The sequence below is a fragment of the Sinocyclocheilus grahami genome, unplaced genomic scaffold, assembly GCF_001515645.1.
Source record: "Sinocyclocheilus grahami isolate Dianchi unplaced genomic scaffold, SAMN03320097.WGS_v1.1 scaffold394.1, whole genome shotgun sequence".
NCBI lineage: Eukaryota > Metazoa > Chordata > Actinopteri > Cypriniformes > Cyprinidae > Sinocyclocheilus > Sinocyclocheilus grahami.
In genome coordinates this window covers 790087-807193 of record NW_015505573.1, presented here as the reverse complement: position 1 = coordinate 807193, position 17107 = coordinate 790087, and the positions used below count along the sequence as shown (strand labels likewise).

General features: G+C 38.6%; 1 protein-coding gene across 1 annotated transcript in view; it reads right to left on the bottom strand.

Annotated features, from left to right (window-relative positions):
- Positions 1 to 3986: 3986 nt before the first annotated feature.
- tox3 (TOX high mobility group box family member 3) overlaps positions 3987 to 17107 on the bottom strand; it is a 28882-nt gene continuing 15761 nt past the window's right edge. The window contains exons 2-6 of the mRNA XM_016231546.1: positions 15165 to 15413; positions 7950 to 8213; positions 7603 to 7830; positions 7211 to 7291; positions 3987 to 6284 (exon numbers count right to left, since the gene is read on the bottom strand). Of these exons, the coding sequence (XP_016087032.1) occupies positions 5565 to 6284; positions 7211 to 7291; positions 7603 to 7830; positions 7950 to 8213; positions 15165 to 15413 (1542 nt within the window). The 3' untranslated portion in view covers positions 3987 to 5564. The remainder of the gene's footprint in view (positions 6285 to 7210; positions 7292 to 7602; positions 7831 to 7949; positions 8214 to 15164; positions 15414 to 17107) is intronic.

Here is a 17107-nt window from a genome sequence, read left to right as displayed (position 1 = left end):
TATGCTTTTATATTCTGCAACCGAAGGAGATGGAATGAATTCTCTCTCTTTCTTTCTTTCTCTCTCCTTGAAACGTCTGTCAGCTACAAAGTTTAGTTTTCTGTCACAACAAAGCAAATGTTCCTCAATTAAAGCCAGCTCACAATGCAATTTTAAAATGAATCTCTACCTGGTCATTAAATAAATGTAACATTAACATTAGTGCAGAAAAATTCCAGTTATGTGCAAACTGTTCTGAAAACCAAATCACATTGTTTGTGTTGGCCTCAGAAACACTGACTGTACAATAAACTATGTTTGGAGATTTCCTGGAGAGACTGTGTTGAGAACTGCTGGATTTTTACTGTCTGCAAGGTGAAACAGAGTCGTATTTCTGGGTTTGTTCACCCCAGTGATTTTGAAGCAGGATTGTTTGTTTGATGACCTTTAACTCTCACAGAGTTGGACTTTGAGAGCGGTCAAGAGCTGAAAACTGAGGGAATAAAGTAGTTTGTGAATATCTCACAGCATTTCTTGACTTTGGCCATGCTATTTTCATTGTAGCAATTACAAATAAATAGAAAATGCTGTCCTTTTATTCATCTAACCAATAAGAAGTGGCTCAGTCTATGGAATATTTATGAGCTGATTGAGACAAAGAAAATCTTTTGGAGTGCTGTACTGCAAATGTAACCTATACAAAGACAGCACATTAAAATGATTTTAGCTGTGGCGAACAATGAATAGAATTTGAAATTATACTCACTTAACTCCAGAAAGTTCATAATAATAATAATAATAATAATATGTAAGACATTTTATAAAATGAACTTGCTGAAGTTAAAATATTGAGGGCTTCATTGTATTCATCATTCTAGTGGAAGCGTGAAATTTAGCTTCACAGAATAATCTCACTTGACATTAATAGGTGCGTACAAGTATCCTGCTTTAGTGAAAACTACTTTCTGGCAATACTTTTCTTCAATTTAGTGCAGTTCTGCTGTTTCTGCCAGAGCTGAGAGGGCTGCTGGGAACATATTTCATCTGTACTTGGGAGGAATCGGGATGAAGCATTGCTTTGATACAGTGGTGTTGAAAAGCAAAGGCTGGTGGTAACTGTACTGAGTAAACATATCATGTTCATCTCATTATCAATGCAATCAACTATAGAAACTACTACTAATTGTGAAAACAACACTAAAAACATTTTGTGAAAAGAAGCTTTTTTCTTCAAAAAGACTAAAAAAACAGCTTACATCAACTAAAATTAAACAAATATTAGATGAAAAACTAAGAAAAAATTGAAAAGTGTTGCCTTGGTGCTCTGTGTGATGTAGCATAACATTACTAAAATTAAAACAAAATATAAATGAATCAAAAGAAAGAAAAGTAAAAAAAAAAAAAAGACAAACAATTGAAAGTCAAGTTCTTTACTTGGCCTCAGACCCAGCTGTTAGCCTATCATTCGGTCTGGGGAATCTTTCATACAAATGTTCACAGCAGCACCAGCAGGTCAGCAGCACCTAAAGAAAGTTTTCTCTTTCTGACTGAGAGGTCAACATTATTCAAACAAAAGCTGCCAGGGAGCAACAGGATCTTGCCCAAAGCTAGTCAGCGAAACTCTTCACTCACTGCAAGGCCAGGTGTCTGAAGTCAGGTCAAAGGTTGCATGTGTTCTTTGGGAGCTGGGTGGGAAGGGGTTAGTTTTGTTAATGGAGGGCAAACGGCATGGCCTACCAGACAGTGTTACTGATGTTCTGTGGCTAGAGATGACCTTTGCCCTATTCAAGTTCTACCCTATTTGGTTATTGTTGCCAAGCTACACAAACAATGTCCACAGCCAGAAAATCTCCATCTGTCATGTAGCTGCTTTATCAGTGATTACTTTATCAGAAACCAAGATATTGTATCAATGATTACCTTACTTTTTTTTTTTTTTCATAAGATTGACAAGATTCAATGAGGTAGAAATTATTGATTGCTAACTACAAAAATGAAGTCCTTTCACAACAGCAGGCTTACAGCTTTGTCTTGGTAGAAAGTGCAGTATAATCCATGTTAAATATGATATAAAAATAGAAAGTATGGTCATTTCTTTTCATGCTCTGATGGAAACTAGTCAAAGAGACCACAAGCTACTGAGGTCACACTCTCAGCCTCAGGACACAGACCTTTTGTCACACTGTTCTCACTGAATCTGTGTAGACAGCAGGGTAAAGAAAGACATCAATCAATCATTGATTGATATTACAAAAATGGGACATTCACAATGCATATGACCTTTTCCTCTGTGTCTTTAACACAGACTAAATTAAAATGCATGTGGTGTGTGCACACACACACACACACACTAAGAGTGATGAATAGCAGTGGTATATTAGGTTATATGCAATAAAACTGTCCGATCATGTGACTGTGGTTTGAACTAGATTCTATAGATAGACATCATATGAATACTGGAAGGTAATTCTAGTCGAGGCAGAATTTATGTTTGCTTTGAAGAATTTATGGGAACATATTACTTTAAGATATATATTTATATATAAATTATGTGATTAATTACTCACCGTCATGTAATTCCAAACCTGTATAGCTTTCTTTCTTATATATATATATATATATATATAAAAAGCAAGTCATTCCGGTTTGGAACGACATAAGTGTGTGTAAATGATGACAGAATTTAAATTTTTTAGGTAACCGATTCTTTTCAAGCATTTAAATAGCATTGTTTGGAAGGATTTATATATATATATATATATATATGTTTAAATGAGGTTTTATTATGTCCCTGAAACGGCACATGATTTAATTCACAATCGCTCGTGTGCCGACATCATTGGCTGTTTTTAGGACGTATAATCAGTTTTGAAAATATCTGCAAACCTTTATTTATTTATTTATTCATCACTGGGGTGTGTCAGAGTTCCAACCCTTGTTGTGAGATATTTATCCTCACTGAGACCATGCGGATAACAAGATTTACCAAATAACAAGGTACTGCATGCATTATTGATGCTGCCCTCCATGAGACTGTTTGGAATAATAAGAGCTATTTCCCGGCCCCTCATTACCGGCTGTTTTTAAAGGATGTGTTTGGTCGCCATGGACACCACTCTTACATTCTATGCTTAGCAATCTTCGCTCTCTCCCTCCTTCTCTCTCCCCACTTCTTGCCATTGAAATTCAGGGCATGCGGGGTACTCGCTGTTTTTAATTTTCATTTCATCATAGGCGCTTTAAGACTGTTGCCAGCACTTATTTGCAGTTTTCCTGCAGACCTCTCCACTACACCCTCTGACAGAACAGATGCTGCAATTAATCAAAGAGTGAGAGTGTGGGCTTCTCTGAGACACAAAACCCGACTCGAGAGCCAATCACTGCAGCCTCTTTCATGCAAACTGCACAAGCATTCTCAAAATTAACTAATTGGGTACAAAATACAGATTGAGAATTCTATTAATGTGGAACAAGATATGCGCAGGCACAGATTCCTTCCCTTCTGTTGCGTTCGGGTGTCTCTGTCTGGTGTAGCATGTAAGATACCAGCAGATAAAGGCGTTCCACTGTCCTCACATGCTTATTGTGCATTTATGATAATTAGCCTTCTGCAAATCCTACCTTCCCCCACAAATATTTGTGTCTGGGGGCTCAGGGGTCATTTTTAAAATGTGAAACACCATGGAAAAGGAGATCGGTGTGAACAGACATACAGGAAAACATAAATAGAAAATACACAACATATTTGCAGAAATAAATATAACCAAATATCTGTTTGAGTTGAAAAAACAAATACAACTGTATCCAAAATAAACCGAATATTTTAAGTACTGATGTCTTTATTTTAAATCTTTCATAACTAACAAGGACACATTGAGGAAATACTTTATACAAAAGTATGGCTAATATCATCTTTGAAATGAATCAGTTCCTTGAAATAAATATTTTTGATTATTTTAATTGCAAACAGAGAGACACAGAGAAATATAATACAAAAGCATGGCTAGTATCATGTTGATGATGATGAAATGCTTCTTTTTAATGCGTTTTTTGGATGGCAAAAATAAAACTCGATGGCATTTACGACGTTTAAAAAACGGGTGGAGTTTCCAACTGACATGAACTGTATTTATTTTACTGTCAGGTTTTTAAAAGCAAATCATTTTTAAATGTAAGCAAAAATACAAACAAATGATTTGCTGCTACTGTAACTCATAAAAAAGTAGAAAAGAGCACTATGAGATAAAGCAGGTGACAGTTCAGCTTGCCAACGTCTGCATTTAAAGCCGCACATTAAAACTTTACAACAAGAGGTATGAAAAATGTACAACTTCATTATCTTTTATCTTACCACTGATTCTTTTACAGCTGGCACAACATACTTCCATGTCCTTTCTGTGATAAAAAAAAAAAAACATCGGATAAGACATTTAATGGCCCTTGTTGAGAAATGTGGGGTATTATGAAATAAAAATACCCCAATCAGTAAACCAACAGCCTAAATTCAGTAATTTAGCTTTTTTGCCCCCATAAAATAAGTTTTCATTACACAAAAGAAGAAAAAAAAAACTAAACATAACTTATTCAATAAAACTTCTGAGGTAAAGATAATTACAGAGAAGAAGGTTTTTTTGGAGTGCTGTTACTACACATGTTGGAGTGAATGCACTTTTGAGGGTTTTGGCCAGAGGAAGAACTCCAAAAACGTTCTCTTCTTTCCTAAGAACACATACAGCAGGTTACATGTGTTTGGAGACATGAGGACTGAAATGATCTATGGAAGCGTGTCAAATACTCCAGCAAAACGCCAAGGGTTTTACATCTTTTGAAAATTCACTGGAGACTGCCTGTTTGATAACACGGCACAAGATGTGTCAAACATCACTTGTTTCTAAAAGCAGGATGATTTGATTGAGAGCATCCCAACAGTGACTGTTAAACAGTTTCATCCATGGGAATGCCAAGAAGGATGATGGAAAAGGGAAGAAGAGAGGGTAGACTTGACGATACACTGGCCAGACAGTGCAAGAGCCATTCAGCATGTCTCTGATGACCAGTTTAGTAGCAGTTCAGTTCATTTCTTTTGCGAAACAGTGCCTTCTTTATAAATTCCCCATCCACAGAAATCCGGTCTTCTATTTTGTCTGGTGGTGAAAGCGAATCCAACCTCATAAATAAAGCTGTTAAATAAAACTGTCAGGTGTTTCTGTGATCATCTCTGAATGTTCTTCCCACGCCATCATGCTCTGACAGAGTTTAAACTCCACAACAGAGAGAAAGAGAGAGAAAAACCAAATGAACTAAATATACATACAAATGACTACCGGGCACACAAGTCTATCAACAGACCTCCCGGTAGCTCAGCCTATCTTATAGACAAAAAAATCCAGCTAAGACGCTTTGTCCTTTTAACACATATTTTGTATCCATCTAGAACAAAGGACAGTTCTTTGTAAAACATTCATATTTCTTACACACTTCTTAAGTGCAACTTAAAAAAAGCAACCTTGTAATGATGCTTTTCAATAACAACTTCCTTCTGGCTTTCTCGTGGAGTTGCGACTGCGGGTCCGAGGTCTTTTGGTTCAGTAGATGCTCACTTGCGACAGGACCTGCGCGTGAGCCTGTACCTGCGAGGGGTGAGGCTGGGATGCAGGAGGGGGCGGCGGGCTGCCGAGAGAGGCCGAGTGTGGCGTGCCGGGCGAGTGCTGCACAGGCGAACACTGCGACTGCGGGAGATGCTGCTGCATCTGCTGCATGTGCTGCATTTGCATTTGCTGCTGCATCTGTTGGTGGTGCTGCTGCTGCATGTGGTGCTGCTGAAGCTGCTGCTGCAGGTGATGCTGGAAATGCTGCTGCTGCATTTGCTGCTGAATCTGCTGGTGGTGCATTTGCTGCTGCTGCATTTGATGGTGCTGCAAGTGCTGCTGCATCTGCTGCTGTTGCATCTGCTGCTGCATGGAAGCGTGCTGTGGCTGCATCGGCGGACTCAATTGCGGTGACATGCCCGACTGCGGACCACCCGCTCCCATCTGCCCCAGCAGCTGCGACTGAACGCCGCCGGGCGTCAGGTTCTGATGAGCTACCGTGACTGAGGAGACAATCTGGCTGCTGCCGACACGCATTTGCAGAGGTTTTGGGGCGATGGCTCGAGGCAGGGCCTGCTGGAGCGCCTGTGCTGCGGCAGACATCGAGGGGTGCTGGGATAGAGGGGAAGGCAGCACTAGTGCTGGGGACAGGCTGGTAGAGGCAAGAGTCTGCTGCACCGAGCGGATCGTCTGGGCCTCCGCTGACTCTGCGGCAGCCTGAGACAGAAATAGAGAGTGGTCAAATGAATTCTAGTACTCAACAGATTCTTTCTTATGTAGTGCCCTCTTCTTTATTAGTGCTGATCTGGTGACTGACTCGACAGAAAAGCTGTTCAGAGAAAATTGCTGCTGTCTTACAATTCCGTGATCTAAAGAACTTGCCAAGAGGGGAATTTATATTATTTAGTAGCCTAGAAAAAGATCTGAAATAAGTCTTGCACACTGAAAATAACAAACTTTACTATACTTCAGACTACAGCTTAATAAATCTACTCAACCGCTGAATCGAGAGAAATGTGATGTTGGTGTCATAAATGTAGCATGAATCTCTAGTACTTGAGTTGCTTAGACTTTAACACACAGTACCGCTAAACTGTCTGTAAAATTATTTTTTATAAGAAGCAACAAATATGCAAATGTTCCCAACAGCTTGGCTGATACAGTAAGTTAATGAGGCATGATGAATCATAAGAATATCTCATTCTAATTCATTAGCTGTATTTTATTTTATTTTTACACCTCTAGTGTGATGGAACAACCACATTCACAGTCACGTTTAAGTATACAAGAGAATTCGGTTTACGAAAAATATTTAAAAATCCTTTCCAGCTGTTTTTTTAATGCACAATGAAATAAACACTGCTCGTAGTTATAGAATAACTCCTGTTTTCAATTGGCTTTCAGCTGTCAGTTCTATATTTGGTGTTTTCACTGAAAAGTTGACTGTGTTGTAGAAGGTCTTTTCTTTTAAAAGTGGTTAAGGACTCAAGGTGAAAGCTATCGAGCCTGAATGTGAGCCAAACTATTATTCGGATAAAGGTAAATAGAAATATAATAGAAAACATGATGCATGGTGAAAAAAAAATGAAGAAAACAGTGGGCGGTGGTCTGAAAGGAGCTGTTCTAACAGAAATCATCTTCACCTTTGACACAAGGCTAGCGCGGTACACTGCGAGAGCTTTCAGGTACTCCTTCTTTGCTGCTTCTGTTTTGCTTTTGTAAACCTGTGGAGAACAGAATACGTGAGGTGTGATAAACAGATAATTAGCGGAACATTGACTGGCAAGCATGAGCTTCACAACAGGGAGAGCCTGCAGGCTTAATCTTAGCCGCTATCAAATATCAAGCAGTCTGTTAAAATACCTGACAAGAATCATTCTGTGCAAATATGAGAGTAGAAATTAAGAACATTTGCTATTCTAGCTCAGGTGAGAAGACTCCACAACAGACAGCTCTATTCACAGAACGTTACAGATGGTGTTCTTTGTGAGGTTAAAAATATATTTTGTTATTACACAGGATAGCAGTTTGATACCTGTTTCTGCTCCTCTCCCAGTCCATCCCACATAGAAGCTACTATCTTGGACACCTCTCCGAACGTGGCGTTAGGGTTCTGGCCTTTAATGGCCGCCTGGCTGTCTCTGAAGAACAGGGCATATGCAGACACTGGCTTCTGAGGCTCATTGGGATCCTTCTTCTTCTTTTTCTTGGGCGTCTTCGGCTTCTTACCTGCATCAGGGGCGGGACGCTTTTCACCAATCACCTGATGGAAAGAGAGCAGCTTGCTATAAGATCTCACTAATTGGATGTTGATTTAATTCTCAATTAAATGTTATGATGAAAACACTGCTCAAAACATTGCATGGATTAAATGGCACTCACCCTGTTGCCTTCCTCTTGATCATCTTCATTAATAGAGCTGGAGGGAGAGGGTGTGGCTGATTTGCTGGCGGGTGGGGATGGGGACGTGTGAGCAAAGTTTGAGCCGGTCATATTCAGCCCCAGCTGTGGGTTGATCTGGGACTGGTTGATGGTGGTAAGCTGGTTTTGTGTCATCATGCCATTGGGGTTATGCATGCTAATGATGGAACGCATCACCATGGTGGGGTTTGGAGGGTACTGACGGAGGTGGGTCTGACTAACAGCCTGCAGAGCAAACAGACAACAAAAACGTTTTTAGCTATACATTACCTCACAAATGTTTAGTGTCAGTACAATTTTTAAGGACGCATTAAATTGATTGTTACATTTCACAATATTACATTTTCTGCATATTCAATCAAATTAATGCAGCTTTCTTTAAAAAACAAATGTGACCCTGGAGCACAAAACCAGTCTTAAGTCACTGGGGTATATTTGTAGCAATATCCAAAAATATATTGTATGGGTCAAAATGATCGATTTTCCTTTTATGCCAAAAATCATTAGGATATCAAATAAAGATCATGTTCCATGAAGATCATTTGTAAATTGCCTACCATAAATATGTTAAAACTTAATTTTTGATTAGTAATATGCATTGCTAAGGACTTAATTTGTTTACTTAACTTTAAACGTGATTTTCTCAATATTTAGATTTTTTTGCACCCTCAGATTCCAGATTTTCAAATAGCTGTAGCTCGGCCAAATATTGTCCTATCCTAACAAACCATACATCAATGTAGGGCTGTGCAATTGATTGCATGTGATTGTCATGCGCATTGATTGTCTGTGTAGTAAATGCTGCTCCATCTGAAAGCAGGTAATGGCGATTTATTACTAATCACGGGAACCGGCTTTACTGACGAGATGCGCATGACAATCGCATGCGATCAATTGCACAGCCATACATCAATGGAAAGCTTTCAGATTTCAGATGATGTACAAATCTCAATTTCGAAAAATGTACCCTTATGACTGGTTTTGTGGTCCAGGGTCACAAACGGTAGGCTATATTGTAGTGCTAGACTCAGAAAACATATTGACTTTAATATTCGTTTTTTTAAAGACAAAATAGTACAGAACTTAATATTGGCCATTTATCAGTTATTGGCCAACACATATTAAAAAAATTAACAATTTAAGCTTATCTGTATCAGCCAGAGATTTAATATATTTGCAGCCTTAGGTTAAAGGAAAATAGAATTAGCTCAATATAAAAAGAACAGAAGTAAAAGGGAAGTCCCAATCAAGACTAAAATAAAAGTGTGTGATGTTTTATGTATTGGGGAGTTTGGAGGTGGGGAACCTGATGTGTTTTGCATTGACTGAACAGTCTCCAAAAGCAACCAGATTGCAGAGCAAAAATCTACTCAAACAGCTAGAGAAAACCAAGAGTTCATTTGATCTCCTTTGTTCATTTTTCATTCTACATCATCTCTCTCTCTCTCTTTCGCTCTCTCCATCTGGTATTCAGAGACTCGAACTCAATATCTGTATGTGTCAACACATCATAAAGCTGTGCACCTGGCCTTATTGGCCAGATCTGCTGAACCCTCTCCGTTAGTACAATATTCTAACACCTTCCCTCACACACAGATTACATTTTCTCTGTACTAATTCCCTGGGTACATGCAGCTTCATATCGAATCTGTGCCTTATCAAAAAACACAATCTACAAAACAATAGCTGTTTTCAACATCTGTTAGGGTGATACTAGAAATTTTGCACAATTTTTCTTTTTAAAGAAGCATACTACAAAAAATGAAGTAAGTGGATAAATAAAAGAATCACTGAATAAATAAACACATTAATGACAGAATTACACTGCCACAGAAATAAACACATTTGCATTAGTTTCATCGCTAGAATGCAGTGACAGAGCCAGCAGCAGTCTTTGTGTCAGACCTGTCTACTGTGTTCATTAGTCACGACCATCTGTGTCTAACACTTCCACACTAACAGTCAGCAATGCCCCGTACAAATCTCTATGAAATCACCACAGCATTCTCTATGCATCAGTAATATAAAGAGCGGAGGGAATCACAAAGATGTAAGGCAGCCTTTGAGGACTCATATTTATCATCAAAGTCTCAGGCTGGTCTTTGTGTTTTGGCTCTCTCCCCCATGTGAACACTTCGACATGATCAATGATTTGAACATGCAACATCTGTCAGACGACCATATGCGCACTTACTCTCTTGATTTTTTTTTTTTTATGCACTGACTACATTGGTGAATGAAGTCTCAGAAATGGTCAGAACTGGTCTTTAGTTTCAGGAGCACTTTGATCTGGTCGCACAAAGCAGAACAGATGTAGAAATAATTCCCAAGGCGGATTATGAAAAAAAAGGCTGTGATTTATCTCGAAGCATCTAATGATTTGACAACATTATCTTCCAAATTCCAAATGATCATACAGCAGAAAAAGAAAACATGATATTATTTTGTATAAAATACATATTTATGTGTAGAATCGAAAGAATGATGAATGGAGCATTCAAACTAAACCCGCACAAACAGCAGTCAGCTTTTGCTAATAGCAGCCTTTGTAGGCAATGAAAGAAATGTGATTTCTGCTGTCAGAGTGGTTTAGCTGGTAGTATGAGTTGAGTCAGTATCCGATCTGTTTATTTATGTCCCTGCTGCACACCCTCCATTTGCATTTTGATTGGAACATTGTCTGCTGACACACAGCTCACATCTACACAGATGCTTTTGATAGTCTTCATAAATCTGTAAATAACTTCTTATCTGAAGAGCAAAGAGGCCAGATGTGCCCTATCCTCTCCTCTGTGTGTTTGCATGTGCTTGTGCAAATGTTGCTATTATTCCAGCAATCAGCCCATCTCAGTTGACTGTATTCCAGCAAAAAATAACCCTTTTTTCCTCGTATCTATATTCCCCAACATACTTTACTACAGACACAAAAGCTTCTGACATTAAAAGGCGCCAAAAAGAGATGCTGACCAAACAGCCACAACACACAACGAGCCCCTTGTCCAACACATTGAGACGTTTGATGGATGACTGTTTGGTTCTGCCTCAAATAGTATCCTCACCCCTTTCATCAAAAGCAGGAACCGCAACTAAACAGTCAAGAAAATATACTGGGGGGGACAGGAGGGACACCCCAAACCTCTTTTTCCAGCATGTGTTCATAACCATAACACAACCAATACTGCTTTCAGATGATCGGGATACGAATCTGAAGATGCCGTGTGTCAAAGGCTGAGAGTCTCGGGTCTGCACTTTAGGATACCGGCCTCGGGATTCTGTGGGGGGTGGGAATGGAATTGGAGAGTTTATTAAAAGCAGACTGGTATGAGCTGTTCCATGCTGAAAATAATGTTAACAAGTTATATTTCCATTCAATCTTTCCACAGAGCTCTTGGAAATGTTCCATAACAGAAAAAGGAGTAAAATCATCTATATGGTAATTATGAGGATGAATCTTACAAGTTTGGCCAGTGTGAAAAGGTCAGCTCTATTATGAATAGTTTATCAGCCCCCTGCACATATTCACAGCTGCACTGGAACCTTAACCAACATGCTGCTTTATTTTTTAACCATTTATGGGCACCTGCATAACTGGCTCCTCAAGAAAAAAAATAAGAAAATGGAATTTTGAATGCTTGCAGAGACCATGGTAGCGTGAAGATAAATTGTTTTCTACTCCTATTTCTCCTCCACCTACTCACTCTCCTCTCTCACTCCATCTATAAAACGCACACACATTCTCTCGTTTCATGCAGCTCATATACTGTTCGTGCTCAATGCACCCTGTATGAATTGTCCCCTTTGAAAAAATGGTCCAAAAACATTGTTCCAATGCCTTAAAAAAAGAATAGTCTACAAGCAACCTCTCTTCACTCTCATCTCTTTTCCTTCCCTCCTCCCTCCACGTCTCCCGTTGCACTATGGGTATTTAAAACTTGTTCAACATGATTTCATTTCATTTCAAGTACCGGCTGAGAAAACTAAATTACAGAATCAATCACACAGAAGGTCAGGTTGAGACTTCATTACAAGTATTGCATGCCTGCATGAATATCTTTCATTTCTTACTGGCCCAATATGTCACAATGGCTGTTTGACAAAAAAAAAAAGAAAGAAAGAAAGAAAAGTATTAAGGTGAAGGGGGAGGGGGGAAAAATCCACTTTCAGAGATTGATGTACAACTGATGTCACAACTACTCAGTTTGGAGATAAGATAACAGAAATATGTAAGGAGAAAGAGTGGGGGAGAGAGGAAAGTGTGTGAGAGAAAGTGTGTGTGTGTGTGTGTGTGTGGTATTGGAGGAGACAAAAAAAATATAGTTTCTGCAACACTGGTCATATTTTCCATTTTATTCACAGACACAGCAGTCAGATCCTCGTCAGTTTGTGAGGGATCATGTTTTAAAGACAAACTGTTCCATTGTAGATTACTTCGAATCCCACAAACACCTGCTCTACACAAATACACTGCCTGTTCAATATATTTTTCATTTAGGTAAAATAATGATCTTTATTTAGTAATTGTTTTACTATATATATATATATATATATATATATATTACACATACATTCCTTTCTTTAGTCTTTACAAAAAAAAGCACAAAATAATGCATTGCAGTGTATCAAATGTATACATAACAAAAGAATGTCAGCAAAAGTAATAAACCGCTTTTAGATCGTTGCTATTGCTTTTCAATTCATGCACACTGTTTCAAAAAAGATGAAACACAAGAAAAATATATATGCTAAACCTGCTCTGCACAACCTCAAAGAACACCTCTCCTGAACTTAATCTAAATAGGTGATCACATACTGTAATTTGCATCTTTATCAGTTGCCGTCTACTCTGAGACCCAGTCAGAACCCAGATTCCAGCGAGTCTCAAACGAGATGCAGGAGCTTGTTAGGAGAACAGATTAAATAAATAATGACTTCACATTCTGAATCCCGCCAGACATCTTCACAGCTGAGAAAAGGATTTTGCCGAGTTGGGTTTGGCCAGCAGCATCTGCGGCTAATTTCGCCTGACATACGTGGAGCATTAGAGGGAAGAAATTAGAGGAATAGTTGGCTTTAATGCAGAAACACAAAGAGCAGATGAAACTAGCACAGGTACACTGTTCTGTTTTAATCCCTAAATTGCATTTAAGAGTTGGAATAGATTTTTTTGAGGCCTTGTATACATTTTCTTGACATACAGTTTTGTTTTATTCTCGTGCTGACCATCTGTCTTAAATATTACAACAACTGGATCCCGAATTGTACTTAATGGTCTGTCTTTCTGCATTAGATGTAAAATTGTAATTCTAAAACACATCAAATTGACTGAAGGACAACATTGGAGGTTACAATGCTAACTTCCGCTAACCCTTAGCGAGTCCTTTATAAATGTGAGGCATTGACTCAAAGTCACGGCACTGTCTGTACCAGTCCCAGGGAGCAGGACAAACTGAGATCAATTCCATTAAGAGGAGAGAGACTGAGAGTATTTCAGGAGGACAATGAGAGATGAGCGATAGCGAAGAATCAGAGGGACGGTCACAATGCCACCAGGCACAGAGCAGAGTGCCCTCATTCTCCCCAAAACCCGCTAATATAGTCCCCACACAATCAGAACCACTGTCCACAGAAAGAGCTGCTAAAGAGGAATAATGTTGGAGAATCAAATCTAATCCCTTCACAGCGCAGTGAGAACAGGCCGTGTTGTAATTGTGTCAAGGTTCCGTTTTTCTTCCAGATGCATATGAGCTTAACTGACCATGAAATGAAAATTCTTTAGGCAAAAAGCCTTCCGGCAGTCACTTACGCAGCACAGATATTTTAAAAGCGGCAATTATTTTACTCGCCAGCAGCACGGATGGCAGGGAAAAAAGCAATATAATTTGATGGTGCCTATCTATATCGGAATATAAATAAAGATATATTATTCCACATATGTATACATATTCCACTGTAGGTTAAGGGAAAGGGAGGAACTATTCAGAATTAATCATAAGCGTGTCAAAGCATCATCTGCTGGCTAATGCCACTCTGTGTCCTTTTATGTATTCATCACTGATAGCGATTTCATTTCTATTATAGCAGTTTTAAAATATCTAGTCTAGCCATGGCATTTTCAATGCTTCCTCTTTGATGAATCTATGTCTGTGGCATTTAGGAGCCATTTCTCTATCTGAATTAACAGCCATAAAAGCTTGATCATAAAACATGATTATTATGAAGCAAGCGCTTGCCTAGACCCCTATTTTATCATACGTGTTAGTCATCACAGCAACACAAGTTAAAAAAATAAATATATTCAGCTAAGCTGACCAATTGTATTGCTTGCATTGTCCATCTGTAGTCTTTTCAAATTATTGTCATTTACTAATCCTCATGTCGTTCTAAACACTTTATTTCTTCCATGGAGCAAAACAATATAGAAACTTTAAAGAATATACTGGTTGCTCCTTTCCATGAATTCACAACGAGTGAGGACTAGAGCTTTTAGTCTTCAAGAAGGTTGGAAAATAACCATTAAAATACCACTACCACACAAATATCATAAAAGTGGTCCATATGACTTGTGCACTGTAATCCAAGTCTTATGAAGCCACACAATGGTTTGTGTGATGAACAAACCAAAACTGAAATTGTTAATTAATGATCATTTTCTAATCGAGTAAGCGGTTAACCATTACTACCAGATCACAGACCAAATTAGTCAGATATTTAATTGCCCATTTCTGTGAACTGGACAAACTGATTAATGAAGAGATGCGACCCAAAATAACAGTTTGATCAAGAATTGAATATTGTTACACGTCTCATAAACTTACCAAGGAGACCTAGAGGGCATGTTAAATTTATATTTATAGATGGACTATCTCTTTAAGGCTTTATCCACAAATATAAATCCAGTTTTATAACAACAGCACGTTGCATCAGCCACCTTGATTTGTTTTGCACATAATATCTTTGTCAACCTTATTTGCATTTAGAGGAGGAAATCTACCTGGATTTAAATCCACACTCAAATCCAGGAGGATCTAAAAGCTAAATGTAAATGCCATTGAATGATGTTGTGGAAATATAATTTGTGTAATTTTTGGCTTTGCATAACTTCTGCCTTCAACATCTACAAACATTAAGATCTTTAAAATGTTCAAGCAAATAACCAGAGAATAACCAGACACTTACCCCCGGATGTCTATTGTTGACTTGTCCTTCCTGCTCCATCATATTTCTGGAGATGGTGATTGAGGGCAGCTCCAGGCTCTGGGGTGGGAACTGAGGGGTGAACAACCCCCGCTGAGAGTTGGGGTGGTTAGGTAGCCCTGGGAAAGCTGAGTCCACCTCCTGGAGGCCCATACCAGGCTCGGTCTCGGGAGGAGGGGTGATGGGAGGTATTTCAAACTCCTCGTCACCAAGACTTGGAGTATGAAACGTCTAAGAAAAAAACAAAGGAGAAAATCAGGGATTAATTTCGCCCCAAAATTTGAACAGGGCTATGAAGTTGAAAACCTGAAATCACTATGATGTGAATACTATTAAAAAGAACACTGTAGAAATGAAACATAGCCTACTGACTTCTCATAAGTTGGAAACTTGGGCTGTCAAAATTAACGCGTTAACGCAAATTCATTTTAACGGCACTCATTTTATTAACACGCGATTAATGCAGCGCACATTTTCTGTTTCCGTGGGTCCTTAAAAAGTCTTAAGAGGTCTTAAATTTAGTTGTATCATATTTAAGGCCTTAAAAAGTCTTAAATGGTCCAAGAAAGTCTTAATTATGATTTCAGGAGGTCTTAAATTTGGGAAGGGAAAGACAAGAATTGCGATATGACTTAATGCAGTGGTTCTCAACCCGCGGCCCATCACAAATTCAAATGCGGCCCACCATGCTGAACACAATTAATAAAATAACTTTCAGTTTTACAATTCATTTTAGTTTTTACATTAATTTAAAAATGTACTAAGCAAATATACGCTATAATGTTTTTGTTATGTAAAATAATTTTGTTTTTCATATATTATTTTCAGACATGAGCAGACCTGTACTCACGAAGCCTAATTAACATTACGCATTTAACGAACATTTACAAGCGTGCAGTTTGGCAGAATTCTATTCTATTCAGACTATTTTCAATTCAAATAGTCATCAGCAGCCATTAGTTCGGTCAAATTGAGCATCAGAATGGACACATTTGTTATTAAGGGAGAAAAACGAAATGTGGAAAATGCCAGCGAAGGAATGCATACAAACAAGAGTAGTCGCAGCAGTGAAGGTAGGAGAGTGCTGGGCTTAATTTTTGGTTTGCCCCGCCACTCACTTGAAGATGTTCAGGCTAGAGCCCTGCACGGGCCTCAGATATATGACGTTCAGGCCCTAGCCCGGCCCTTGTCCGACAACTTATCAGAATTACCGGCCCAAGCCCGACCAGAGCCCATCCCGAGCCCGTCTTTTTTCTCCCTTCTCCCAAAACAGCTTATACTACTGTTTCAGCTATATTAAAATAGTTCAAAGTAGTTTTTGTATGTAATGGCAAAGTGATTATATTTTGTTTCATTTTTTTATTAAGTTAATTTAGAAAAACGTTTAGAGCATTTTTTGGTCGTTAAATATACGTTTTTGTTTTTAAAAGTAACGACCAAGCGGACAGCGGCAGACAGTGAGCTGATCATAGCCTATGTTTGATCAATTTAGCCTTCTCAAATCATCACGAATTACCTAAAATAAAATCTATAGATATAAAACAGTTCAAGCATATAACAATGTTTTAACGTTAAACCTAGATAAATGTGCGCTATATCCAATAGTTTGTGCGGAGAGTGGAATCTAAAGTGCGCTTTGCAGGACATGGTGGCGCCAGCGCGATCACTTGCAGTTGTTTCAGTGGATACGCCATCATTTTTGCTCATAAAGGTAAGAGCAATACATCATTCGTAACTGTAAAGGGTCTACTTTTATTTGTGTGCACTCACAATATCAACAAAATGTTGTGCTTTTCTAAAATAAAGAAAACAAAGATGATGTGCTTTCTGCCATCTCGTCTTGAACAGAAGCGCTTACAAAAATGAACCGAAACTCAGCGAATACATGCCTCACAGACATGATAAATATATCTATAGAAAGCTTT